The 26,629-nt window shown below is 36.1% G+C and overlaps 2 protein-coding genes across 4 annotated transcripts; both read right to left on the reverse strand.

The window, feature by feature from the left end:
• Window positions 1-269: 269 nt before the first annotated feature.
• LOC143447155 (uncharacterized) lies at window positions 270-9,929 on the reverse strand. Its single transcript, XM_076947100.1, has 28 exons — window positions 9,561-9,929; window positions 9,250-9,373; window positions 8,936-9,074; window positions 8,632-8,778; window positions 8,364-8,566; window positions 8,040-8,224; window positions 7,772-7,947; window positions 7,296-7,391; window positions 6,992-7,183; window positions 6,661-6,875; window positions 6,361-6,532; window positions 6,097-6,202; window positions 5,726-5,940; window positions 5,406-5,607; window positions 5,066-5,310; window positions 4,812-4,932; window positions 4,566-4,732; window positions 4,246-4,464; window positions 3,984-4,127; window positions 3,437-3,744; window positions 3,203-3,296; window positions 2,514-3,070; window positions 2,250-2,361; window positions 1,816-2,045; window positions 1,520-1,629; window positions 1,162-1,291; window positions 793-904; window positions 270-580 (listed from the first exon to the last, which is right to left on the reverse strand). The coding sequence occupies exons 1-28, from the start codon at window positions 9,777-9,779 to the stop codon at window positions 370-372; spliced, it is 5,151 nt and encodes a 1,716-aa protein (XP_076803215.1). The 5' UTR covers window positions 9,780-9,929; the 3' UTR covers window positions 270-369.
• A 91-nt stretch (window positions 9,930-10,020) lies between these two features.
• On the reverse strand, window positions 10,021-25,736 carry LOC143447156 (GRIP1-associated protein 1-like). 3 transcript variants are annotated; one of them, XM_076947103.1, is made up of 20 exons: window positions 25,408-25,736; window positions 22,677-22,813; window positions 22,239-22,353; window positions 21,606-21,744; window positions 21,295-21,473; window positions 20,842-20,992; window positions 20,451-20,649; window positions 20,213-20,312; window positions 19,830-19,976; window positions 19,487-19,717; window positions 19,198-19,410; window positions 18,927-19,118; window positions 18,550-18,723; window positions 16,674-16,764; window positions 16,460-16,596; window positions 16,096-16,306; window positions 15,759-15,934; window positions 13,506-13,652; window positions 13,231-13,384; window positions 10,021-11,411 (listed from the first exon to the last, which is right to left on the reverse strand). In XM_076947103.1, exons 1-18 carry the CDS (start codon window positions 25,447-25,449, stop codon window positions 13,530-13,532), a joined length of 2,757 nt encoding a protein of 918 aa, XP_076803218.1. In that variant the 5' UTR covers window positions 25,450-25,736; the 3' UTR covers window positions 10,021-11,411; window positions 13,231-13,384; window positions 13,506-13,529. The 3 variants fall into 3 exon arrangements, with proteins under 3 accessions (XP_076803218.1, XP_076803217.1, XP_076803219.1); XM_076947102.1 differs by having other exon boundaries at window positions 13,231-13,652; XM_076947104.1 differs by lacking the exons at window positions 13,231-13,384; window positions 13,506-13,652 and having other exon boundaries at window positions 25,408-25,735.
• Window positions 25,737-26,629: the final 893 nt, after the last annotated feature.

Here is a 26,629-nt window from a genome sequence, read left to right on the forward strand (position 1 = left end):
CAGTAGTAAGTTTTAGACGCAGAGTCGTAACGACTCGAGTCAATTTTTCCTAAGACCTTTCCTTTTTTCCTAAGCTTGAGGCAATCAAAGACTCGACTTAGTAAATATTTGAAAAGATTCGACTTGAAGGAAGAAATGTTTTGGACATGACTTTTTGCGATACTGTAAAGCGAGCAAGACCAATTGTTCTATACCTGCTAAGTAACAAGTGAATTCTTCAGACCAAGTAGGCCTGTAACATTAACTTGGAAGAATAACCCCAGCCAACCTAATTTGCCATTTGTTTAATTCACGCTTCGTCGATTGATCCGATACGATACAGTTCGACAAAAAGAAAAAAATCACGGATTGTTAAAGCATAGAACAAATTCAAAACTTGTATAAGAAAAAAATAATGAACAAAATCGAAGTGACTAAAGTCCACATATGACTCAAAATGTTGTTTGCTGATCCACACGTGCGTTCTTTTTCCGTAAAATGCCTCCCTTTGGCCAAGGTGTGATCCCATGCCCGCCAAGAGTAAAAAACATTTGGGCAATGACCGATGACACCGTTGTAGCAGTCTTCAAACTGCTTCCACCTGGGACAATTATTTTAATATTTTTACTGTTAAACGCTTGGGCGCCCTTACTTTCTAATAGACAGGGATCGTGTAGTCTTTTTATAGATACACGTGTGTTATGTTACGCATTTTCATGTGTTATGTGTAATAACATAATGACGCCGAACTATGCAGATGCAACTTCAGAAAAGGTTGATTTCAACCGCAAGCTAGTTTGGTGTTCTACTCACCGACAACTCTTCTTTTCCAGCTTGAGCGCTGTTTCGTGTGTTATTTTTGATGTCTCGTAGCACTTCGAAAACGTCATTGCGAGGCCTGTTGTAGAACATGTTCGTATTGCCACTGCCAAAAAAGTCGAAAAATTAAGAAACAAAGCAAAAAATCGTAAAGTAATAACAAAACACCAAGAGAAAGAACAGTGATAAATAGTTTCAACTTGACGGGGAAGATCTCAAAATCCCACTACTTTTTGTTCACACTTGAAAAAAGTGACTTTCAACTTGAAAGCAGGTTCTGTCTTACCATTGTAAGACACATGCTTGTGAATATACCTATTCATCACATAGATAGGCCTAACTACTTTTTCAAAGTGAACTAACCTTCATCTTCTTCTTCGCATCTGACATCATCCACAGAAAAATACAGGTCATTACTTGCAAGCTGTGTATTCCAGTAATCCCATTGAGACCACATGTGCGTGCACGCCACACCCTGCTTTCTCGCGCAGTCCTGTTGTGATAGTTTTTTTTATAAACCTTAACGTTCTATTGTTGTTACTCGTTATAACGGATCACTGAGCAATGTGCACTTGCAATTGGCACAATTACCAAGCAGTTATGTATTTCCAGTATGAACAAGTCAAGCCGTTTTAACTAAAAGCAGTTCTAACGCAGGTTATTGTTAGGTGAGTTTAAAAATCTTCCTCAACTCATTAAGTAAAGTTAGTTTCAATTTCACCTTAAATGCGTTGTATCTGCACTTGTAAGTTTTGCTTGCGACATGCCTTGTGTATAGGTTTTTATTGATAGCACAAAACTGGAAAACTTCAAACTGTCGACATCCTTCAACTAAAAACACTTTTATTGAATTAAAAACCGAACAAGATGCTAAGATGCAAAGTTACGAAAAAGTTTTCTCGAAAGATTTCTTTGCATAGATTGAAAAATAATAATCATTTAACTATGGGAAACGTGAATTACTCGTTGATTTTTAGCAAAGTATTAAGATAAAAATCTAGATCATGTACCACTTACTTGAAAGATTGACGTTAGGATAAGAAGCCAATGTGGTGGTAAAACGTATTCTGGTTTGCACAGTTGTAGCGGTAGTTGTAGTGGTAGAGGGTACGGGATTCATGCCACACGCAAGGTCATCTTCGGTAAATCGCTGTCGAGTTGACCCAGTGTTCCAGTCATGCCAATAACTTGAAACGTTATGGCAATGACCCACGTATTTCATGTAGCAAGCCTTAAATGTTATCCATCTACAACGGTAATTTGTTTAATAAAAATTGTTTAATCAATCAGTTACTTCAAAGCACACGCAGCATATACACAATGTTTCCAACCTTAACTTTTTACCACAGTCTCTTTTTATTAAAGTAAACCGCCATAAAAGCAAATTTTGTAGACGGCTGAAAAGAGTTTGAGAATTTTTGTCCGTTTCAAAGCCTCGTTATGTATAGTACCTGCAGCTCGGTTTCTTTTCATCTACATTATCCCGATCCTTTTGCTTGGATTTTATGTAACATTCCGTAAAGGTGTAAGTTATATCTTCTTTCAGACATTGGTGCTTTTCAACTAAAAGGATAGAAAATAAGGTTAAGTTTCAACTTTTATTAAAAAGGAAAACAATAAAACAGTTTATCAGTGAACAGAAGTCGTGCGTTCCAATATTTTCCAAAACCTCCGAACATGAAGTCTTCAGCATGTACACTATATGATGCACTCACTAGAAGTTCCGAGCGTTGGAGAAGACGCATTTAAAGAAGAGCTGTTGGTTGTTATCACGTCGGTGCGGCGACTTTCATTTGAAACAATAGGAAATGTATCGTCTGCCTTCAATTTATTTCTGTAAGTGGTTTCTGATATCTCAGTTTCAACTTTTTTGTCCTCATTGGATGTCGTTATTCCGGTGACGATACTATCTGCAGGTGTAGTAGAAACTATTTCGTCACTCCCCGGAACAGTTTCAAATTGGGTAGATGTTGTATTTGAAATTCGTGTGTGCAAGTCGTGTTTGGGAGTAGTGGTTTCCTTGCCGGGTGCGGTAATTTCCAATGATTGTTTTGGAAGATTAGTTGTCACAATAGTGGACATGGCAGTCGCGGTAACGTTCTGTACATGTAATAGATCCTCAGGTTTGGCGGTAGTGGTGAGGTTCAAGCACTTCTGTCCTTGTTCACTGAAATACGGTTTATCAGGGATAGAGTTCCATATTTTAAATAAATCCCACACCAGGCGGCAATGGCCGACGGAAAGGTTCACGCATCGTACAAATGCGTTCCACCTAGAACAAAACCTCAATTTAATAATTTCGTTTTTGTTGTAAAAAGTTTTAAAAACTATTCCAATACAACAATAAAAGTAAAAAAGGGACAAGTGAATCGGTTCGACTGATTCTTAGTCTTTTATGTTTTACCTGCACTGGATGTATTTTGCAGGCGTTGCCTCTAACACTTTGTAACAATCTTGAAAAACATCAGTTACTGCAACTACCTCACAATTTCGTCGCTCTGCAAAATAAGAAATAACTGCAAATCAAAATCAAGATAGCGATTGCTGCTTATACGTAACAAGACGCTTCTTAGTTGTATTGAACATCGTGACTCCATATGTAAACATTGACTACATCATTAAATTTAATTTTAAATACCGTTTTCGCTTTCACTGCTACCAGACACTTTAGGAGGATTTGTCGTGGTTGGTGGTGATATTACATTATTACGGTTCGTGACATTGGACTCATCACTAATATCAAAATCCTCGTAAAGCCAACCAAAGTTGTCCGAATCAATGCTCGACAAAGGCTGAGTTACCATCTCGTCCTTGTCTTTCGGTTCCACAGAGGCTGTAGCGGTTGTGGATACCGTTGCAGTAACTGGTGGATACATTTCTAAATATTTTAAAGCCACTACCGCTGCTTGGAATCCAGCGTTATAGTCCAATGCAACTTCATTACTCCTGGGAAATTGAAAATTGTTAAAGGATATCATATTAAGAAAATAACGATGCATACATTGCATCCTTTTACATCAGCATTCAATATTAGAATTGTCTAATACATAATTTTGAACTCGGAGACTGTAATATAACTGACAAATATAATTATCATTACACAGACCACATAATAAAATGCTGTGATAAAATTTCACTTCACATTTTTTTGAAAATATATATGATAAGTCATAAATGTAACTTACTTGACATTAGTTCTGTCATCTACAAACATATCGTTCTGGTCCGGACCGCCAACCAATGCACCAACCAGTTGATGAACATTGATCCTCGATGTCCGCAGATAGTTAAACCCGCAAGACTCCGGCGGAGTGGGGCAGGAACTTGCTCTGAAGGGAGCGATAAAATAATAAGCAGATGTCCAATGTACATATATATGAAAAATTACGATGTTGTTTTGTCAGTGTATTCTCTTACAGTATCTTAGACATTCATGATACCACTCACCTATGATGCGGACGTTTGGGTGGATTGGGTCCATATCCTACTACAAAACTGCCCAAGCCTGAATCACCAAGCATGTAGTGGATCTGGCGCTTGGCAAACTTTCGGTAAACGTCTGGTCTGATGTCGTCATTTGCTGCGTTCAAACAGATGTAAGAGACAGCTGCTGCGTGGCGTAGAGGGGCCCATTCATCAATAAAGACTAGACCTCGTGGTGTATACCTTAATTAAATGGGTAAAAGTTATTGCAAGCAAAGTCAGCGAAAGAACTAACGGTGAGTAACCGAGTATCTTTATTTGCAGAAGTAGACAAGTTATCATACTTATGGCCATTTTCTGGAAGAAATTGGTCACAGAATCTCTCAACTGCTTTCCTATAGTTCTGCTTCTTTGTTGTCTGCGCTAGCAGAAGTTGGACTCCAGCTATCTTGTTATCCCAAGTAAAGGAACCAGGACGCTCATGCACCATGTTGAATTCTTTGTATTTATCCTGAAACACATCAACCAACTCTTATTGAAATAAAGTACAAATCGTTTTCAACCTTAAATTTCCTATAAAGTATTTCTACCTCAGCGTCTGATAAATAATATGGGTCTTTCGTAGCAATATGCAGCCAAACCAAAGCCCATATCATCTCGTCTTCGTAGCCGGATACTGAGCGATAAAATTTAGCCGCATCTTTAATTGATCTGCAAGTTTTTTTTCAGATGTATCAAATGTTTTTAAACGATTTAGAAACACTAGCTTGTTAAGTAACATGAAGTTAATTGTTGTTGTATTAACAGCATTGCAGTAATATTCATTTATGGATCATCAAAATACCTATGATACTGTTCCCGGTGATGGCTGGCAAAATCGTATAAATCCAATGCATGACCAAGAAGAAGATTAGCGTAGTCTGGATCGGTTTCGTTGAACACAAGAGAAGCAGCAGCCATTGCTGCCGCAGTTTCTGCTGCTAGTTCTGTACCCGGCGAAGTTCTTGTGATTTTATATGCTGGCCTCTCCACCGACTCCATATCTTCTGGCGCTTTCCAATGGCTGTGATCAATAACGCCATTTCCAACCTTCATAACATTGGAAAATTTTATATCCGACAAAACGAATATAATAGGCCTATACAGCAAAACCTTCCGTTGCACTGAGATAAAAATCAATTTACCTGTCCATACAGTTCATACTTGCTGACATGGCATTTCACGAAATAATCTGTGGCCCATTTTATTGCTAGTTTTGCATTCTCTAGTTCTCCTGCACCAACGTAGGCCTCCTTGTATGACGTGACACTCCATGATAGAACAGTGGTTGCAAAAGCCATCGGAAAGTTAAATTTAACGTAATCTCCAGCATCAAAGTATCCGCCACTAAATAACAGATTCGAGTTACAATTTCAAATTCCAAGAGCATTTTTAGGAAATGTAATTTCCATCTACAATGTAGTAAGCCTATATTTAGCAGCATCAGATTCTACGATTAAATCACCTCAAGTCTTCTCCATTGTCTCCAACGTCTTTTACAAAAGCAGAACGTCTCCATGAGATTCTGTTATCCGGGGGAAGTTGTCCTGATCGTTGGGCTTCGTAGAACAGGAGAGATTTTCTTATGACTTCTGCGTAGTCATGTTTAATGGAAAATGTTTGAGAAACTGCGGCATTTAATTCCTCCGGGTTCGGTTCGGAGAATGTTTCACCGGTAACCTGAACGATAAAAGCAAAAATCATAAAATAAGCCAAACTTCATCCAACATTTGACTTTCTGAGAATATAACATCCAATATTACGATAGATTTCGCGCAGAACAACAGAGAGGCAGGTTTATCGATCATTTATATAAGATATTAGAAAAAGAACTACCTGGAGATATAAAATCGCAGCAGCTAAAGTTTGCAATCCAGCATTGTAGTCTAAGCCGACAGCATTATGTTTATAATCATCACGATCGTCATCAAAAGAATCCCATCTACAAAAATACAAGCAATAAGTTAAGGCACTTTTAGCCAAAAACTGTTTCCTAGTTGTTCTTTTTCCGTGTTATAAGTTGCAATTTAATTGGTTCGTGAAGAAACTCTCCGTAAAAAACACGACGTAAAAACTTAAGTCATTTGCTCTGTTTATTACTTGTCTGGTCCTGCAATTAATGCTCCTGTTAAAATCTGGGGATTAGGTTTGTCCGCTCCTTTATCATCCCATGAGCAAGGAGCAGGAAGATTCGGACATGAGCTGGCTCGATGATATGGACGAGTAGGAGGATCTGTTCCGAAATCTACTACGTAGCTTCTACCACCATCACCTGTAAAATTCTTGTTTAAATAACTCTCTTTGCAAACCTAGAAAGTCCATAAAGACAATCGCCAAATAAAGTACGGTGAAAAATTAGCAAACGATTGTCCGTTATAAGATCTTATACAGAAGTATCACCAAGCATGTATGCCAACTGTCCATGCGCAAATCTTCTGTATATGTCAGATCGAATGCCAAGATTTGCTGCCAGTGCGCATATCACTCCAACATTCGCTGCATGTCGATTTGGACCCCACTCATCGATATATACAAGGCCTCTTGGAGTGTAAGGAGCTCCTCTTCCGGGCAACATGTAGTCGCAAAAGTCCGTAAGGGGATATGTGTAATCCGTACTGGAATATTTCACAGGGGTTTGATGGCAGTTTTACACGCTATGGCAACTATAAGAGTTCACTATATGTACGCTACAGCACTACAGTATTTTGTATTTGATATACAATACACTTACTGTCCGGTTATCTGCGATAACAGCAGTAACGCTCCAGCTCTTTTATCATCCCAGTTAAACGCAACCACTTCCGATTTATCCGGGTTGCCTTCCAAACGATCTTTTGCCCTTTCAAGGTAATTCTTCTGCCCAGTGGCTTTGTAGAGCCATAAGGAAGCCCAAGCCAGTTCATCCCAATACCCACTCCAGGATCTAAAACGTTATTAAAATACCGGGATATCTATAGATATAATGACTCGATAAGAATAAACAAAAAATAACCTTTTTGTCGTTAAAAATGTCTTTTTGAAGTTTAAGGGCATACTTGTATGATATTGCTGCATCTTGAATACTCTCATGGTATGAACCCCGGTATCTTTCGGCAAAGTCAAGTAATTCCGTAGCATGACGTATAAGGGAACTATAGTAAAAATATTTAAAAAAAGACTCCATAAAAGTTTAAAATAAGATAAGAATTATCATAAAATTAGGGAGTACAAAATTAAACGTTTTCAAAATAAAAAAAACTTAAACAGGTAAAACTGAGTTAGTAAATATTAACATTGGCATGTATCCCGTGCCGTATTTTGGCTGTGTTTCGTATACAGTATATCGATTTGGCGATTTAAAATAATAACCACATCATTTCCAAAGAACATATAATGTATTGACAAAAAGGTTTAAAAGAAAATATTTTCAAATTTAAAACATGTATGAATATTATATCACAACGTAGCCTTAATGTTACTCAAGCAAAATTGAATAAAAGTTCTATAAATCTTTATAAATATAAGTTTATACTTAGCGTAAGTTGCATTGGTGCTATTGAATACTAAAGCGGTAGCTGCCATTGCCGCGGCTGTCTCGGCTGCCAGGTCGGATCCAGGTTTTTCTTGATTTATGACAAACGATTGACGAAATCCTTTGAAGTCTTCTGGACGACCCCAGTAAGCATTATCCACTTCAGTTGTAGAAATCTGTCGATACAGAAGTTTGCAATTTTGAAAGTAGGCTAAAAAACATCAGATATATACTTTCAGAAAACGAAACGTAATGCGTGCTGCTTTACCTGTCCTACTAATTCAAACGGAGACAGATGACATTTTATAAAGTAGTCAGTGGCCCACTTAATAGCTTGCAACACTTCCGTCATCTGATGCGAGGCAAGATATGCGTTCCTAAACTCCAGTACTCCCCATGACAACATGGTGGTTGAAAACGCCATCGGAAATCCATATTTTATAAATCCACCGTCTGTTTTAGTATTTAAGACACAAAATTCTTGCCTAGGCTACTCAACACTGTGATATGATGGTTGATGCAAAGCTGCAATCTAACTCTGCTCGCACCTCGATGTAAGGACGTTTTCAAATTAATATACTTGTTAAAGTACCTATGTAATAGCCACCAGCGAGATCTATTTGTCGATCGGAACCATCACTAAGAGCTGAGTGTGATCTCCATTTAATTCGATTATTAGGAGGAAGAAGACCGGATCTTTGGGCTTCAAAGAAAAGCAAAGACTTTGTGATAACCTCCCGCAGATTATATCGCAAGTTAAGTGCACCAAGGTTGGGTTGAGTGGTCGTGGTTGTCCTAATAAACATAAAACAATTATAAATGGTTTAATTAAATTTAAACAGCATTGGTGATTGACATACTGTGAGGTAGGCTGCACTGGAGTAGAGGCAGTCGACTCAGTGATTGGTTCAAACACGGGTGGCCACCAAGGTTCAAATGTGGTGTTTGAAGGCACTTCAGGAGGATTTGTCAACGATGATACCACATTAGGTTGAATTGCCAGAGATCTAAAATAATGAAACTTCAAACAGGGTGCATCAGATTGAGTGATGATAAACTTTACTAGTGTTAATCTGGGAAGACTGCATTTTTAAAGTCATTACAACAAAAAATAGGCTACAATTCTTTGTTAACAAAGTAATAATTAGAGGGAAATTTACTTACGGAGGAGTATTAGAAGCAGGTGGCGGATTATCTCCAGTTATTCCACTAGCTTGGGCTCTAGCCAAAGCGTCATGCACACTTTCATACTCGTCCGCCAGAGGGATGAACCAAACGGTGGCTGAAGGGCTTGAATCAACCGCTGAAAGGATGATCATCATTAATTAGTACTAAGCATTAATTAGGCTAACCATTCCATACTAATGTAGTCTATTAAAACTTACAAATTACAACTGTCACGTATTTTTCAGCTAATTTATCAATAAACTGCGGTATCTCGGTGTGTTATAACTTGTTTGCTAAAATTATGAACTTACCTCCTTGGCAGAAAAAGTTCCTCACGCCAGTTGCGTCCCTGTAGATGGCCTTGTTGTAATCAAGATGTTGAACGATGAACTGTTGGTTGGCTGGATGAACACCAATCACATCTCCTTCGTAAACCTTCGCAAGAAAATCAGGTAAGCACAAAATATTTGTACACAAAAACCTTTTGCCATCCCTAATTGGTAAACAAATTCTTCAAACGCAAACACCCGAAGCATTTTGGTGCAAGCCTATCACATTAAAAATTAGAATAGCATAAGTCTACAGCAGCAGGTTAACGATAACTGCCATAAAAAAAGGCTACCTGAAAATTTAGAACCGGTATGTCAAAGGTTATATTGAGCAGCCAGCCGTGCTCAAAAGACCTGGTAGCTGGAAACTGAATTCGTCCTGTAAATCCTTTTGGATATTTATCAGTCACGAGAAAATTTCCTTCCAAAACCACTCCATTACAGTTAACATCGCACAAGGCAAAAATAAGTATCAGCAGTGCCTTTGCGCAATCCCTTATCTGACCTTGCATGCCGACGTGCCACGTAGTCAAGCGAGCTTAACCTTTCGATACTGATCTTTTGCTTCGAAGTTTATTCCGTTTTGTAATGACAAGCAAATTCGTTTCTGAAACTTATTGGTGTAATCAGCCAAAGTAAGCGATCACAATTATTTAACGTTTTGTTTCATCTACGAAAATTTAGAAATCTCGCGGCCCACTGGATTGTTTTGCCCGAGGGCTCAAGTGCTGTGTTGTTCAGAAAATAACTATATGTTGTAAATAAAACGTAGCTGTGACGTATTGCGTCACTTTTTCTTTTTTATTCAAATCAACTGATCAAAAGTTTTCGATGCGATTACAAAAAAATTGCTTCCTAACGAAAGACACAAAAAAGGGGCGAGCAATAAAAGCGCGATGCGAACCGTTACAATTGTTCACCAGGCAAGGTTGCATATTTACGAAGCTATATAAATACCTCATATCACCAGAATAAAACTGTAGAGACGACAGGATTTCGAAATGAGAGCAAAAACCAATAAGCTATAGGAGTTTTTAAATACATAGAACGTTACAGTCATAAACTAGATAGTAACGTTTTCCTTACAAAAGAAAAAAAGGCTAAAAAGATTCATTAACTTAGACGGGAAAATGAGACATTTCACTGATGTAATGGTGTGTGAATATGCACTACACTGTGGCAAGCCAAAACTACAGCGTGGATGTGCACTGTACAAGTAACGTAACACAGTTTAAGGACAAAAATGTGAAACTCTACAAGCCAAAACCAATTCGCAAAAAATCACCTCTAACTCACTAAGACCGAACGAATCGAAACAAAGGCAGGATGTTAAGGTTGCAGGAACTTAACAAAGACATCATGCAAAGCCTAACACGCTCGCCTGCTGATGTTAATTGCAAGCAGATATATGTTTGTGATCATGATACTGAAACATAAAACATCAGCTCGTACCTCACAGAATATAGCACAAGGAGAAAGTAGTTACTACGTTTAACAGGGTTTGTCGCATTTGTCTTTCATGTTCATACAATGGCATTGTAAATCGGTACCGTAAGTTGTAGGGTGTACAAAAATGTAGGATACATTAATGGATTGTTAAGTGCAGGAAGAACAATAGATCATGCATTGAGATGTGGAATGTTGGAAGAAAAAAGGTAGTTGGAGCGAAAGATAGAACCTAACTGATATTATAAATTTATTTGTATGCCGGAGAATACTTTGGTGACTGTCGCTAGAAGAAATAAAGAAGTTATGGTAATCAATGAGACATCTAATAAAGTAAATGCTTGCTTGCTACTTACTAAAAAATCCGACAACATGGGAACAACGCTATGTCATGTCATAAAAATACAAAAAAGTACAACAGCTTTAGCTTTTACAGCAAAAAACTAGACGCCTATAAATTGACTTAAAATCAATAGAAATTTGCAAACATTTCAGTGAAAAGTCAATAATAAAAAATCAACCAATATGACCACGTAAGCGTTACAACGGGCAGATAATACTATGAAGCCGGTTGCAGTTGCCTTATTGCACTTGTGGCTCTTAGGCCGTTTTGAAGCGATGCAACAATGAATTCGATCCAGCTGGAAACTGGACCATTACCTCTTTTCTGCAAGTTGGTTGGACAAAGCAGCAAGATTCTGAAACAACAAGAGGATTAGTTAATTAGCTTTTAAATACCTCAACTTGTTATGGGGATTGTCGCGTTTGGCTAGAAAACTTTGACGGATGAAAGAGTATTGTGATGAAAAATCTTTCCAGTTTCAAATTAAAATTCAATAGAAACTTGTTCAACACAACTTAGTTTAAACGTTTGATATGTGTTACAAGGCCCGACAAAATGCCCATTAAAATATACAAACTAACGCAAACTCGCATCTCAAAGTTTCTTTAGCTCAAAACATCAGTTAACTTAAAGTGTATTTTTGACTTCAGGGCATGATCAGTGCTCATCAGAGTTGGATCAATTGTAATTTGTAATTGAGCTGAATGTAATTAATTACATTCTTCATGTAATTGTAATTGTAATTGAAGCATTTTTATTTTGTGTAATTGTAATTTGATAAAATTTTTGCCTAATTACAATTACAATTTCAATTACATTGTTATTGAGACCTGACAAGCACAACATAAAATAATTAAGCCTATTTACATAGGTGTGCTATGCGTGCCTCGTTAACTAGATAATTCAGCCATGCTAAACTGTTTCCCATACTACAGCAGCAACAGAAAACTTAGTAAATTACAATATAGTCTAAATCTTAATATTTCAAAAATGGATGAACAGCAAATAAAGTCTTCCGAAACCTGTGCTGAACCATTTCCTACACCACTGTCAGAGTTTTTTAAATCTTTGACCAGTACTGAGGCTTGCTGCAACAATTGCAAAAAGAAATTCAAGTTTTCAACCAAGGCTTCATCAAACTTGATCACGCATTTGAAGAGATGTTCTCCCAATCTTTATCCTAAATATATAAACCTCAAAAGAAAACACCAGGAAAACACGAAGAAGACAAAGGTAGATCAGAGTCAACCACCTATCAAGTCATTTTTTCAAACTTCTTCTTCCCAGCGATTTGCTTCATATGATGCTACTCAAAAAGCATTAACAAAAGCTCTACTCAAATCAATAGCTTGTGATCCGTTACCATTAAGTATTGTAGATAGTCAAACATTCAGAAATCTGTTGTTGACTGCTGAACCAAGATATGTAATACCAAGCCGCTCCACATTTAGAAATTTCCTTATACCAACGGTTATTCAGCAAATGGAAGAAGAGATGAGACGTGAAATTGCACGTTTGTCAAATGTTTACTTGACAATTGATCTCTGGACTAACCGCAACATGACAAGTTTCTTGGGCATCACTATGCATTTTGTTGATGCAGAATGGAAGCTACGCAGCTTTGTCCTGGCAGTGGACTCATTTTTAGGACGGCATACAGCTGAAAACATTGCTGAGGCTTATGACAACGTAATAGAAAAGTTTAGACTTACAACAAAAGTAAAAAAGGTTGTGTCAGACAATGCTTCCTCCATGATAAAAGCATTTCAGGTTTCCCTTCCTGAGTTCACACTGCATAAAACTGGTGAAGAAATCAATGAGGACAATGAGAAACAGTTGAATCCTGATCCTGAACAAGAAATGTCCAAGGAGGGTGCTGATTTACATGCTCTTCTCACTTACTTACCAGAAAGAGTAAGCTGTTTTGCTCATACACAACAACTTTGTATTAAGGATTGTCTGCAACATTCGGAGTTTGCTAAGTCTTACGTTGGGAAGCAGCTGGGAAAGGTGGCCAAAATTGTAAATTCAGTAAAAAAATCTGTAAATGCTACCTCTTATTTGCAACTTAAAAAAATAACGTTAAGAGCACAGAATGTGACAAGATGGAATTCGCAGCTTGTTATGTTGCAAAGTGTCTTAAAGGATCACAAAGAAGTTAACGCGGCTCTCACCTTGATCCAGTCACGGGAAAAAATAACAAATGAAGATTATTTGGCATTGAGTGAGCTCGTGAGTGTGCTACTGCCTTTCAAGGAAGCAATGCAGCAAGTTGAAGGAGAAAATATTGTAACATCCTCTTGCATTTGTCCGGTAGTGCTTGGCTTACTGAAAGCAATGGAACAACTAAAAAACTCAAATCTCCACTATTGCCAGAAACTGGCAGCTAATCTTAAAGACTCTGTTTCTAAAAGGTTGTTGCCATATATAAATTCTCCGGACAACAGACTTGCATCTCTTCTTGATCCACGATTTAAAAACAGCTGGATTGAAGATGACGTTGAAAAAGAAGAAGCAATACGTTTGCTAAAAACTCGTGTGGCAAGTAGACTTGGCAAGGATGACGAAGAGAGTTGTAGCACAGAGGATGAAAATCCTGCAAAAAAGCCAAAGCTATTTAACTTTATGGCAGAAGGCTTAAAAAAGAAAAGATCGAGAAATTCAATAAGTGAAGTCGACAGCTACTTGGGGGTAGAAACCATGCATTTTGATGAAGACCCACTAATGTATTGGAAGAAGAAGTCAGAAGAACTTCCCACGCTTGCTACTTTAGCCAAGGATTATTTGGGACTAACAGCAACATCAGCCCCGTCAGAAAGAATATTTTCAATTGCGGGTAACTTTTATACGGCAAAAAGAAATTTACTGGGGCCAGAAACTTTTCGCACCCTAATGTTCATCAAATGCAATCCAACAGTTTTTGAGCAAGTGAAAATGTAAATGCGAACCAAAATTTTGTAATTTGTAGTTATAAGGAGCTTCTTTCCTTTTGCATTTATTTTAATTTTACACACCTTATCACTGACGCCTTACCGCTATCAGCTTTGTGTATTCGTTTGATTACATTTCATTGCCTGCCTTGTAGCCTATTCATTGTTAGTCGTTGCCAGTCGCTTAAAAATTTTTTCTGTGTTTGTATTTTTCGGCATCCAGGCAGGATAGCGACTGTCAAAACAGCGACTGTCATAATGGCGACTTCATAATAGCGACGTAATCAAGTGAGCGACATTCCAAACAGCGATTGTCTAAATGCCGACCGCATTAAAACAGCGACTGTTATGATAGCGACTTAACTAGGCTTTCCATTTTTCCAAATTTTTTTGTTGTTTATCATTGCTTTTTGAAATAGGCTTGAACATTTGCTTAATTGCCTATTGTGATGGTGAGTGTGAAAGCCAGACAAGATGCGGGACTGCCACGAACCAACAACCAGCTAGAGAGTTGGCACAATGCGTTTCAGGGATCAACGGAAACTCATCATCCTTCCATCTTTCGATTCATCGAAGCTTTAAGACGGGAGGAAGCCCTTCAACGGGCAAACCGAACCCAGCTACTACAAGGCAGAGACCTGACTCAGCGAATGAAAAGATACGTGACAATGAACACACGAATCACTGTTGTACAGCAAAATCGAGGCCAGTATGATCTGCGGCAGTTCCTTCGAGCCCTTGCTCGCAATTTAGAAATAAACGTGTCTTGATTTTTATTGCATTTTTATTTTATTTTATTGCTTTTTAAATCATGTGACTTCATGTGACTATGGATAGTCCAAATAAAATGTTGTTTTAAAGTCCCTTTTGGTTTCAATCTTTCACTACGCAGTATTTGCCTGTTTCTGCGTGCATACGTGTGTAGAGAGGTGTGGGGGATGGAAGTGCGTGTGCGCGTAAGCCTTGGATTTAATAAAAGAAGTGAGGTCGCTGTTGTGGCAGTCGCTGTTTTAAATGAATCGCTGTCGTGTAGTCGCTCTATTGACAGTCGCTGTTTTAAATGAATCGCTGTCGTGTGGTCGCTCTATTGATAGTCGCTGTTCTGACAGTCGCTATTTGGAACCCGAGCCGTATTTTTCAGTACTCATGATTAGGAATAGTTGAAATATTCGAAAACGTTCGAGTTTTTTTAAATTAAAGGGTATTCTACGTATCATGAATGAAACATGAATAGTTTGTGACTGTTGCTAATTACGTCGCTACGGTTCTCAAAGAGTACCTCTCTACCGAAGTTGAATTTATGATTAATCAATTACATGTTTAACAGTAATTGTAATTGTAATTTGATATTTTTAGCACAGAGTGATTGTAATTGTAATGTAATTGAAACATGTAAGGGAGTAATTGTAATTGTAATTGATCCAACTCTGCTCATTATGTCGAAATTAGTTCAAAAAATCACTCATCATGTCATAACAAAGTAGCCATGAAGCCGTCCTGTCTCGTTAATAAGCAGATTTTAAAGTTAAACTGGCGCAATAATTATAACAAAATTCAGCGCAATTGGAAGTCTCGTTTTCAGGGATAATTTATGCGAAATAAAACCTGTTTCAGAAATCTGTAGCTTTGAGAAATTCCAAACAACATCACTGTAGTCCCTACATCTTGGAGTTAACAAGGTTCCGTGGTTAGAATAATGACATAAGGCACTGATAAGCTCAAACAGTGAGCTGCCATCTCCACTAAATCAAATCAAGAACTAATTCACTGACTTGTTTAAGAGCCATGTTTTTGGTCATCTCTTCCTCCAGCATCCTGGTGAGCTTTCGATTCAATTCCCGGATGTTGGCATAATCATTTTCTTCTTGGCCGGTGATAATGCTTTTCATTCGATTGCCGAACGTTCTGGATCCGAGTTCTTCGTTAGATGACCGTGCCCTTTGCACATCTAAAACAGGATCCAAATGAATGTCCATTTTTCCAGTTCAAGTACAGAAAAAAACGTTGAATTGCGCATTCTTATCGCAATACATCCACAGTATTCTTGCTAGTGCACTATTGTTTTCTCAACCAAAAGCACTGTGCCAAAACAAAATATCCATTCTAAACCTGTTCTGGTATGTTGAATATAATCTTGAAGAAGTTTTGTTTTTTCCAGAAGTTCATTTGCCATAGCGCCAGCGCTCTCTTCCAAATGCCTAACTTGCTCCTCCAGTTGCCATTTGTCCTGCTGAAGGGCAGTAACACGGCTTAAAAGGTCCCGGCTTTCCGCTTTACTGACACTTGCAGTAGGAGTGGATGAAAGGTTACTTGTGCTGGCCTGAATAATGCAAGACATAGGCTATGCTGATGATGTCAAGTTACTTGTCCAAGTAATCAGGTTAACTAAATGCAGATAGTCTAACTACTTTGAAATGTCCACAAAGGTGTGTTCATCAGCAATATTGTGATATCTGACATGATAACGACGTACCTGTGAATTCGAGTCTGCAACAGAGTGTTTATTTGAGGAAATAAGATCACGGAAACTAAAAGAAGAAACTGAACTTCCATCACCACCTGTCGTATTGGTATCTCGGCCATCTACAACCTCTAGTAATTCATCTAGATCTATAAACAATGAGAATAGGTTGTTGTAAAGACAAGCACATTTTCAATACTATTAAAATTGAACTTTTAAACCTTACTTGATTTGCTTGATGAAATTTCACCAAGTTTTTCTTGAAGTTTTTCATTTCGTTTTCTTTCATTTATTAATTGCCGCTTTAAATCTTTCAGCTGAAATCCAATAAAGGAGTTATGTCAGGGTGAAACAACCTTTACAACTGTGAAACAAAGTTCAAAACTGTCACACACAGACTTGTGGATATTTGGCAATATTTCAGCAAAGGAGAGATGGAAAGTTTTATAAACTAACACTAACCACGAAATTTACTTGGTTCATTTAAAACGTAGATTACAAAAATACCATTGAGTAAACCAGTTTGCAAAAATTTGACTTTAACTGTAGCTTGAGGTGTAAGGTACAAAGCATTAAGTGGTCCAGGAAAAAGTTCCACGAGATAATGCTTTTAAGTTGTCAAGATCAAAAAATTCTTTTCAAATGTTTGCATTCTGATGGAGCCTATTAGAGCTAAACTTGTTTTTTCAGAAGTGTAATATTTGCTTATGTTGATGTGATTAGTTTCTCACCATTCTGCTTAGTTAGATACCGTAGAAATTTTCCAGAAAATTGTCTAGCAACATGTAACTGCAGCTGCCAAGCAACAAACAGGTTGACTTGCTTGTAAACAAACTGAATGATTGTATTAATTACATTTTTCTGTTGGCACAAACATCAAGATCTTATATTAATCATCTTTTACAGTCCATTTAAGTGAGGTCAGGGATTTTGCCAATATAAATATACAAATGAAGGATTACTGAGTTGGGACCTTAAAAAAAACAAAAATACAAAACATTTTAAAACAATGAATTCATACTCCATTTTCAAAAAAAAAAGAATCTTATGAACTTGAGGAAATCTGATATCAATAAAGGATTGTTTGCGCATTTGACATTGTAATATATATAAACGCTTTTAAAATTATATTGATATACAATATTAACTTGTGTTTGCAATTTAGTTAAAAAACAAAGGAGGAAGACACAAATGTATCACAGGAAAATAATATCTAAAATTTTTGAATATACTGTAGAAGCGGGTTAATAAATCAGGGATAAAAAAGTCATGTTTTTAACATCCAATTTTCTGAGGAAGGAAATTTTTCCATCTAAGGTACATTACAAAATCTTCGATTAATAAATTCAGATTACACTATATAAATCAATTCTGTCAGTGTGTGCACTGTATTTGAAAACAAAGTTTTATACTAAGTCTGAGGTAACTGATTGTTGTTTGAACATATCACTATTGGTATAATAATATATGATTAATGCTGTGGTAACCACAATAGATGATTATATCCTAGAAAGACATTTCGGCCTAAATAAACCTTGTTTGATAAGTTTTTTGAGTTGAATAAATGATTGATGGTACTTTTACCATATAGTTAAGTTGTTTTGATGTTGGTCTAGGTGTGCTGGTAAATAAAACCGCTGCTTATTAGATCCAGAACCGACTGAATCCAGCGTGGATTTATTAAGCTGTGTCTATTGTTATATATGGTTTCAAATTATGTATGTATCATAAGTTAAATTCTGCATCATGAGACAAAATGATGATTCACTACAGATTTTGTGCAATTCATTTATGTTATTTATTCAAACATTAAACTACATTTCATATTTAAAACACCTAACACATGATATGACTGCATAATACAGAATTCCTAGTCATATTAAACTTACTCATGTTTCCTGAAATGTATTGATATATGACACAATAACAATCTTTGATGGTCATAATAACAATCAATGACGATCTTTTGTTTCATTAGAGATAAATAGTTAAATACATTTTTGTAGCTTACAAACTAAGAAATAACTTTGTTTAAACAAATATTATGTATGAAACATATCGCTACGAACTTAATATAGGAAGCAAAAAATACAGGTACTTACAGTTGCTTGGCCTTTCTTTTCAACAAGACGTTGTTTACTGACTTCGTCTTGAATATCTTGCTCAAGTCGTTTGATCAATTCATCCCTCTTTGCTGTTTCGCTTTTTGCTTCTTGTATTCGGTCATTTGCAGTTGAAACTTCTTCGTCTTTTGATAACATTTCTAATCTAACTTTCTGTAATTATAGTTTAAATGTATGAAAATAATATATACATTTTAGTAAAGAAATGATAAGTTCTACTGCCAAGTGCTGCAACAAAACCTACCCACCATAACATTATAATAAATCTATGAGGTATTGATCAGCATAAAAATTAAAAAAAAACATGATAATTACTTAACTAAGTAATCTTACAAGCCTTTTACAAATAAACCTACATCAAGGTCTTTTTTTTGATCTTGCTTGATGTCTTCTATTTGTTTTTTGTGAGCAATTTGTTTGTCCTCGGCAAGTTTTTCAGCATCTTGTAATGCACGTTCAAACCACCCTTTAGAGTTTTCCAGTGAAGATGCAGTCGCTTGTATATCTCGCATTTGTTGTTGAATTGTATCAAGCTCCCTTGCTTTTGTCTTTTGAAATTTATTTTGGTACAGCCTTTCAATGAAAGTCGCAAACCTGAATATTTAGCATGAATTGTGTTATTCTTACCCGATCTTGCATGTTCATTCGTATTAATTCTTGTTCTTGCCGCTTGCATGTGTGCTCTAAGGCCTTTATCTTCTCTTCATATGAATTGTTTGTATGCTTTAAAGTAGCGTTATACTCAGACTGCATCTCAGCTATTCGTTTTGTAAATTTTGCATTATTTTCTTGGGAATCCATTGCTTGCTTATCCATCACTTTTTTCCTCTTCTCTGCTAACTGTAAAAAACACAAAATATTGTGTAAAACCTTCCATCACAACTAACTTCAACATCACACAATATTAGACATTCACCTCCTTTGCCTCAGCAAGCTCCCTCCTTATGGCGTCATTGCTCTGTTCCACAGAGTCAACTCTTTGTAGCAGCGCTCCACTTGCACGAGCATTCTCTTCGAATTTTGTCACCGCATCATCTCGCTCCATGGTAGCTCTTTCAAGACGGGATTTCAGTGATATGATGTCTCCCTCTAACATTTTTGTCTTTGTCGAGTTCTCGGAGTGTTGATTTTGTTGGGCTTGCATTTTCTATTATTAGTTATAAACTCATTTTTTTCAAATTTTCACAAAAAAACTCAAGACAATAATAGTGGTGACATCCTACCAGCGAGAGATGCAACTATGCATGTGTTGCACTCACTTGTTCTGTCTCAACGATTTGTGACTTTAACCTCTGTATATCCTCTTGTAAGGACAATTTGTCACTTTCATGTGATTGTGCTTGTTTCTGTATGGTTTCCATACTTACCTGTTGCTTTTCCAGCAAATGTTGAGCATTTTGTAATGCCTGTAAAACAACATGAAATCATCTGTAAAACTGTCTTTCATAAACACAACAATATCTTCCATGCACGTCTTACCTTAGTTAGATATCATATATTGCAGAAACCATATAAATTTTATGGAAGTCAATTATTTTATTAGCCATCACGTTTTAACTGGTTAATTCTCTTCTAATAAACTTGTCAAAAGTAGGAACTGGAGTTAATTTAGTATAACATCATTTCACAGACTCTAACATACATTTCTCAAAGATGACATTTCATTGTGCAACTTCTGGTTTTCTTCTTTTGATTCTTGCGTCATTTCGTCTCTTTGCTGACCAAGCTTAGATGTAAGCGATCTAAATGAATTAATTCACTTTGATATTTATGTGCAATACTCAGTAGTGAAATACAGAGTTCGTTTTGCCAAAGTACACTAGATTAAAACAAACCGCTTGCAGTAAGCAATTAGGAATGAAGTATTATGGGATACTGACTGGCATTCAAGAAACAACTTTTCTTTTTCATCTTGTATCTGCAACAGTAATGCTTGTTTTCGATCGACTTTTTCTTGACAAGACTCAACTTCATTCGTGAGTGCTCTCTGCTCTTTCATGTGACGGTTTCTTTCTTCTTCCAAAGTTTTTTCAAGCATTTTCTTTTCAACTCGTTCAGCTTCATACTGAACTTCAACATCTACATGAGAAATACATCTGAAACCTACTTCTTGTTTATCAGTATGTAAACCGTCTGAGCCACAAACAAATCTTTCTTTAAAATTCATTTAAAGATAAATTGTTAAAACAACGTATCATTTTAAGGCAGAGAATATCAGACCAAGTATTTTATTATTTAATGATGATGCTACTTGATAAAATAAAGTGATACCCTGAAGTGTTGCTAGCTGTTGTTTCAATCTTTCATATTGAGCTTGAGTGTGCAGCAGTTGCTGCTCAATCATGGTAGTTTTGTCTGTGTTTGAAGAATTTTCATTGAGAGAATTAGACGTTCCAGGTTCATCTTCTTGTTCTACACTGTTCTAATTAAAATACATTAACCATAATAGTAAATATAAATTTATCAAACTCAACAATATCAAATGCATATCAGCAGGCATTAACAATGGCAATGTCTAACTCATCTGCAAAAATTAACATAGATTTATAGAAATTCAAGTCAATTTTTTCTTGGCAAGATCATTACCTTCAAACTTTAAAGTATATGATCATACATGTATATAATACTAATCCATGTATAAACATAATCTATGACCTAATGAAGCCACTGGAATATTAACACTGCACCAACAAAATTGCAGCAGAAATTTGCAGTCTGGCTAACCTGATGTTCTTTGTTTATGTCCTTGTGGTCAGCATCCACAGATAATGGATCCTGAAAATGGATGGATGGATCCTGACCATTTGGTGCGGAATATTTAGTTTCTGCATTAGTTTGTTGTGTGGTCGGCCGAAAAGAGTCCAACCGCTCCTGCAGCTCTTCTTTGTGCTTTCGCTGCATATCTACCATTAAAAGAAAACTGTGCATTTGGGCAACGAATGTGCTTTGATTAAAGAAAGGGTAATGAACCAAGCGTTTTTCTTTTTGTTTTGGCATACACTCCAATACTTTGCAATATGCGGTCAGACACTCACTTTCCATGCTTGTTTTGAGTGCGGTATTTTGAGCTTGCAGTCGTCTCAGTTCTGAATCATTGGACATGTCAGCGCTTTCACCTTCCTGCCTTTTGAGCCGATCATTTTCCTTCTCAAGCTTATCCACAGATAAAGAAAGCTAAAGAGAATTTCAAAAGGCAAAAATCAATATGTCGGTTGTCGCCAAATGTCAGTATATAAAGATCTTGCTGATATATTGCATGGGTTTTGACGCATACATGGAATATTTACTTTGTGGATATTTTTCCATACTGATTTATATATTTGCTGATGTATGTATTATACAGCATACATGGCTAAGCAGTTTATAACTCAAAATAAGTAATCATGAAAAATTACTATACATTAATTACTAACAAAACATGACTATTTTGTTGACTTGTGTGCAACCTTGTTAATGGTTAATCTTAATTAAATGTAAATCTATTGATTTAAATTCCTCATGAGCTATAACAAGAATAAAGCAAAAGCTTCCTAAAAAGTAGCTGGAAAGTTCTATGTGTACATTCCAGTATATACCGTATATATATATACTGTACTATATTAACACACCTGAAATAAACATGCAACATAAAATGCTCTAAAAACCATTCTGTAATTTAACTAACTTACTCTAGACAGTTCTTCCATCAGAGTTTGGTTCTGCAAGGCAAATTGTTCTTCTTGTTGCTGCAACAATGCCTCATATTCCTGTGCTTGTTTGCTCTTATTGAGTGTCGAAAGAGCCCTGTTGGAGTAGAACATCCAATAATGTAACTTCATGTCTTAGCTTACAACAGATCGCAACAATTTATATTACAATAGTTACAATGGCATTATTACTTCAATAAGTAATAAGTTTAAAATTGTAAACCACATGAAACTAAAGACCTAAATGGCGAAACTGATAAGTAAAAACTATTGTACATATATAATTATACATTTTTAACTTAAATAAAATGCAAAAAATATCTCTTTACATATAATGTATATACAAAATTAAATGAAGTAAAAACCCTAAATACAATTTTACAGTAAATAGTTTTGTTCATTTATATAGAAATTTTTTACCTTTTCATTTTTGTTTGTTTGTTTAATTCTTTATCCAACCTTACTTCTTTCTCAGCCAAATCTTTTAACTTCAGTGCTTGCTTCTTGTTTTCATCTTTAAGTTTGTAGTTTTCAGTACGCATTTCAATTAACTGCAACTGAAAAAAATAAACAACATTTTGTTAGGAAACTCAAGCAATTTTTGTGTTTTTCATTCCCAAACTACACTTTAAGCACCCTTAACCTTCACGTTATTTTGTGTTTTTGGTGTTATAAGCTTTTAGAAATGAGAAAAAAATAGCATTCTAGCTGTACTGGGTTTTCAGATATTGGCTGGCCTTTCAAATTTAGCAATTTCACCACCAGAAGGAACCTATTGTTTGCTTCCATTTTTAATTATGCTTTTTGTATCTAAAGAAATGTTAATTCATCATAAACAGAACTTCCCTTAAAATTTCATGACTTAAAATTGAATGTTCCAAGGAGGATGCCAGGATTTTAGCTTGTTTTTTTTTTTTGTTTTTTTTGATGAGATTTTTATTTTATTTTGAGATCATACAATCTATTTACAGCTACTTACATTCTATTTTAGCTAATCACTACTCATTTCAGCTGCTACTCATGCTTGGTTAATCTCTACTCAAAACAAAAATTTAGAAGAGTTTGAATGAAAAGCTCTGGATTCAGATAAACTGATGGAACCCTTGGAGACAACAGACACATGTACTCAGTTTTTCCTGGAATGGAGCCAGTTAACGAAATTTCCGCCAGTGTACGAAAACAAAATTTTTCAGTTTCACATGTACTCGTGCTGAGTTTGCCGTTTTCTGATTAGTGGGTTTTTTAAACATAGTCATCATATGTTTTCATTTATTATATGTTTGGACGGTTTTTTTTTTAGCAAATTCTGACTTTTTTTGCAAAACTTTGCTTCAAACATCACCGGAAAATGTCAGGAAAACTTAACAAATTGCTTCTGTCAAGCAGTGGTTGAAGATTTAGGCGTAACAAACGCAAAAATGATCGATACGACGAGAAGTTGCAGGATAATTTAAATAGGCCAAACAATACAATCATGTGTAGGCTAAATTAGATTAGAAATAATCTAAAACTAAAGATACGGGCAAGCTGACTAGGTGAGTATGCTTTCTATGCCTGTTTCCGTATGGACAACTAAGATTAATTCTAAATGGAAAAGATAGTTGTCACGACACCTGCATATCATTTCAAATATTCATCAATGCAAAGGTAAATAAGAGCAAGGAGGTGATGTGCCTGTTAAATATTTTAATATATATGTGATTTAAATCGGAACATAAATATCATTTTTAATGTATCCGGTATCATAGCCTACTTTTCCATAGATAGAGTAACGTTAACTTGCTATCAATAACAATGCATTTTGCTAAAGTTATCTTTATCGTACACTGACTCCGTGAGAAATTTAGACTTAAGCACACAAAAATAGTTAAAAAAGAAACCTACAGAAAACATAGCTCCGCAATAATATATATAAGAAACATAGAGGGGGAATTAATGAGTAAGTGTATGTAAAAAGGGATTTCTAACTTGTTTCTTTCGTGAGATTACAGTTTTTGCACTGGATATCAAAATTTCGTTTTAGGTCTGAAAATCAGGTTTGTCCGAGATGGGTAAGTTTGACGCAATACAACTTAAAAAATATTGTACGTAGAGACTTGAAATTTGGTATACAGTTAGAAGAATCTTGGGGTCTAGTATAGGGTTACCATATCTGAAAAAGCCAAAATCCTGACGGCATAGAATTGTCACATTTGTTTAGTCCAACAACTTTCTGTTTTATTAATATTAGACCTTTTTCCGCTCAACTAAAATAAGACCAATTTGGCTACATACACTTCCTAAAAGTTAGTCACTATAAAGTAAACAGCAAATTTCATTCTACAAAATACACTAACCTTGTCGAATGACTTGAAAAATAAAAAAGCCAATTCGCATAAATACTAAATAATGAAAATTACTACGTCACAAAGCAAAGTTAACTGAAAAATCACACTAGACTAGCTTTAGAGCGAGGCCTTTTATGCGATAGGCCTAGAAGTCCGCAAAAAGTAGAAATTATAATTTTCGCAACACGTGTACATTATTTCAAGTTAAACACAACTTAATAGATGCTAGAATTTCGGACATTAGAGCACTTTTTAGAATTATTTCCGGACACAGATTTCAACACCGAAATTCCAGACGTTTGGTAAATCTAGTCTAGCCTAGAATAGAAGTGCACAACCACTGGATGCTTTTGTATACTAGACTCCAGCTACTCAAATTGTGACATCATCTGGTTGTGCACTTGTATATTAGACCCGAATCTTGATAACTATTGCAAAAACTTCAATAAATTGGATCAAAATACAATACTAAAATAATGCTTTTTTGGTAAAATTCGAACACTGGGTACTTTTGTACACTGGCTACCTGACCATAGTGACAGCCATTTTGTTGTTGCACGTTGATTACAACTTGTTTTTAAATATTTAGGTTTGGATCAGCAACATACACCACATTTTTACAAATAGAAGTTGCAGCTACTATTTTTTATTTTTGATCATTTTGCGCGTCTTCCATTATTTAATCAGATCAACAGCCGATCGGACCTATTGCAGAAGATCATGTGTGTGAGTGACTTTCTTTAAAATAATTCTTTAGAATATTTTTCCGTAGCCTATACCCATCAGCCGGCCGACTCTAACTTCAAAACAAAGAGCATACATACTTGCATCCTATGGAATTCTTCATCAGATAATGACTGCGCCATGATTGTTGATGATATATCGTCCTTTCACAACACGCTTTAGATTATGTTGAATGAAAACATAAAGTAAGCTAGCTTGCAACTTCACAAAGGCTTGAAGAGGCGGCTTGGCTTATATAGCCAAATCCAACCCAATTCTTGTAGTTCATATACTCCTATATTTCACCATAGACTGCAATGTCACTTACTATAGCCTGATAATGTCTAATAGTAATTACTACAGTAATTATACATGGATTACATATAGACTACAAATCTGCACAGCTTAAGCCAAGCCAGTTCAACAGAATCAAGCCGGGCCCGGGTCCAGCCAGCAAACACTTTGTGGAAGACCTAATCTTGTCAGTTTGAAACTAGCAAACAATATGGACAAGCAAAAATAGCAGCCCAACAATAGTAAAAATTAGAAATATAGGCATACCGGTATATATAAAAGTATAAACCGTTAATATTGATAAATAAAAAAAATTTAAAAAGAAATATTAAGAAACAACAAAACGCATTGGGAAAAGGCAACCAGTACACAAAGTACGGTTCGCTCTAACCATAACTATAGACAAGACAATACATTACAGATAAAGATTATATTTTCTAAGCAGAGTTACCACATTTATTAATGTCAAAACATGGACTTTGCGACAGAAAGAAGGTTGAAAGGTCTTGGAAGCTTCATTTTCTTCCACTGGATTGAGCAAGTTTAACCATTTGAGCGCACATTCTTAAAGACCTGTTAGTTCATGCCTCTACCGGAAGCAGTACTTTAGGGTGAAAAATTTAACTTATCGCACTGCAACCGAAAAATGGCTCATCTCACCCCGTTCTTCTTGCGTCAAGTTATAAGGATGAAATGAAGTTCTTCTAATGCAAGAAAATTTGTTAACTTCAAGGATTGAAAAGTCGCTATATGACTAGCTTTTATCTATGTTTAGCGACACTTGAAGATAATATTGGCTATTATAGTTTTGTAGACTTTCTGTGGCGCAATCGGTTAGCGCGTGCGGCTGGTAACCAAAAGGTTTCTGGTTCGAACCCACCCAGACAAGTTGCATTTAACCGTCTGTTAACGAGCGAATTTCGGCAGAGATTTCAAAAATTGTTGAAGTATCCAATCCAAGGAATTCTAGCTGACGAACAATAAAGGAATATTTCATTGTAATGCCCCTGGCATTATGGATTACGGCTA

This window comes from Clavelina lepadiformis, chromosome 2 (genome assembly GCF_947623445.1).
Source record: "Clavelina lepadiformis chromosome 2, kaClaLepa1.1, whole genome shotgun sequence".
Lineage (NCBI taxonomy): Eukaryota > Metazoa > Chordata > Ascidiacea > Aplousobranchia > Clavelinidae > Clavelina > Clavelina lepadiformis.

What these genes read in the sequence shown, in the direction of transcription:
- LOC143447155 (XM_076947100.1), bottom strand. Translation starts at nt 9,779, where the DNA reads ATGCAAGGTCAGATAAGGGATTGCGCAAAGGCACTGCTGATACTTATT. An exon ending in GAACTTTTTCTGCCAAGGAG is followed by an intron (nt 9,075 to 9,249) that starts GTAAGTTCATAA and finishes TCATCCTTTCAG; the next exon opens with CGGTTGATTCAAGCCCTTCA. An exon ending in ACAGTTGGCATACATGCTTG is followed by an intron (nt 6,533 to 6,660) that starts GTGATACTTCTG and finishes AGAATTTTACAG; the next exon opens with GTGATGGTGGTAGAAGCTAC.
- LOC143447156 (XM_076947103.1), bottom strand. Translation starts at nt 25,449, where the DNA reads ATGGCGCAGTCATTATCTGATGAAGAATTCCATAGGATGCAA. An exon ending in AAAAGAAAGGCCAAGCAACT is followed by an intron (nt 16,765 to 18,549) that starts GTAAGTACCTGT and finishes ATTGGATTTCAG; the next exon opens with CTGAAAGATTTAAAGCGGCA. An exon ending in AAAACATGGCTCTTAAACAA is followed by an intron (nt 13,653 to 15,758) that starts GTCAGTGAATTA and finishes GCTTTTTTGCAG; the next exon opens with GATTTTCATCCTCTGTGCTA.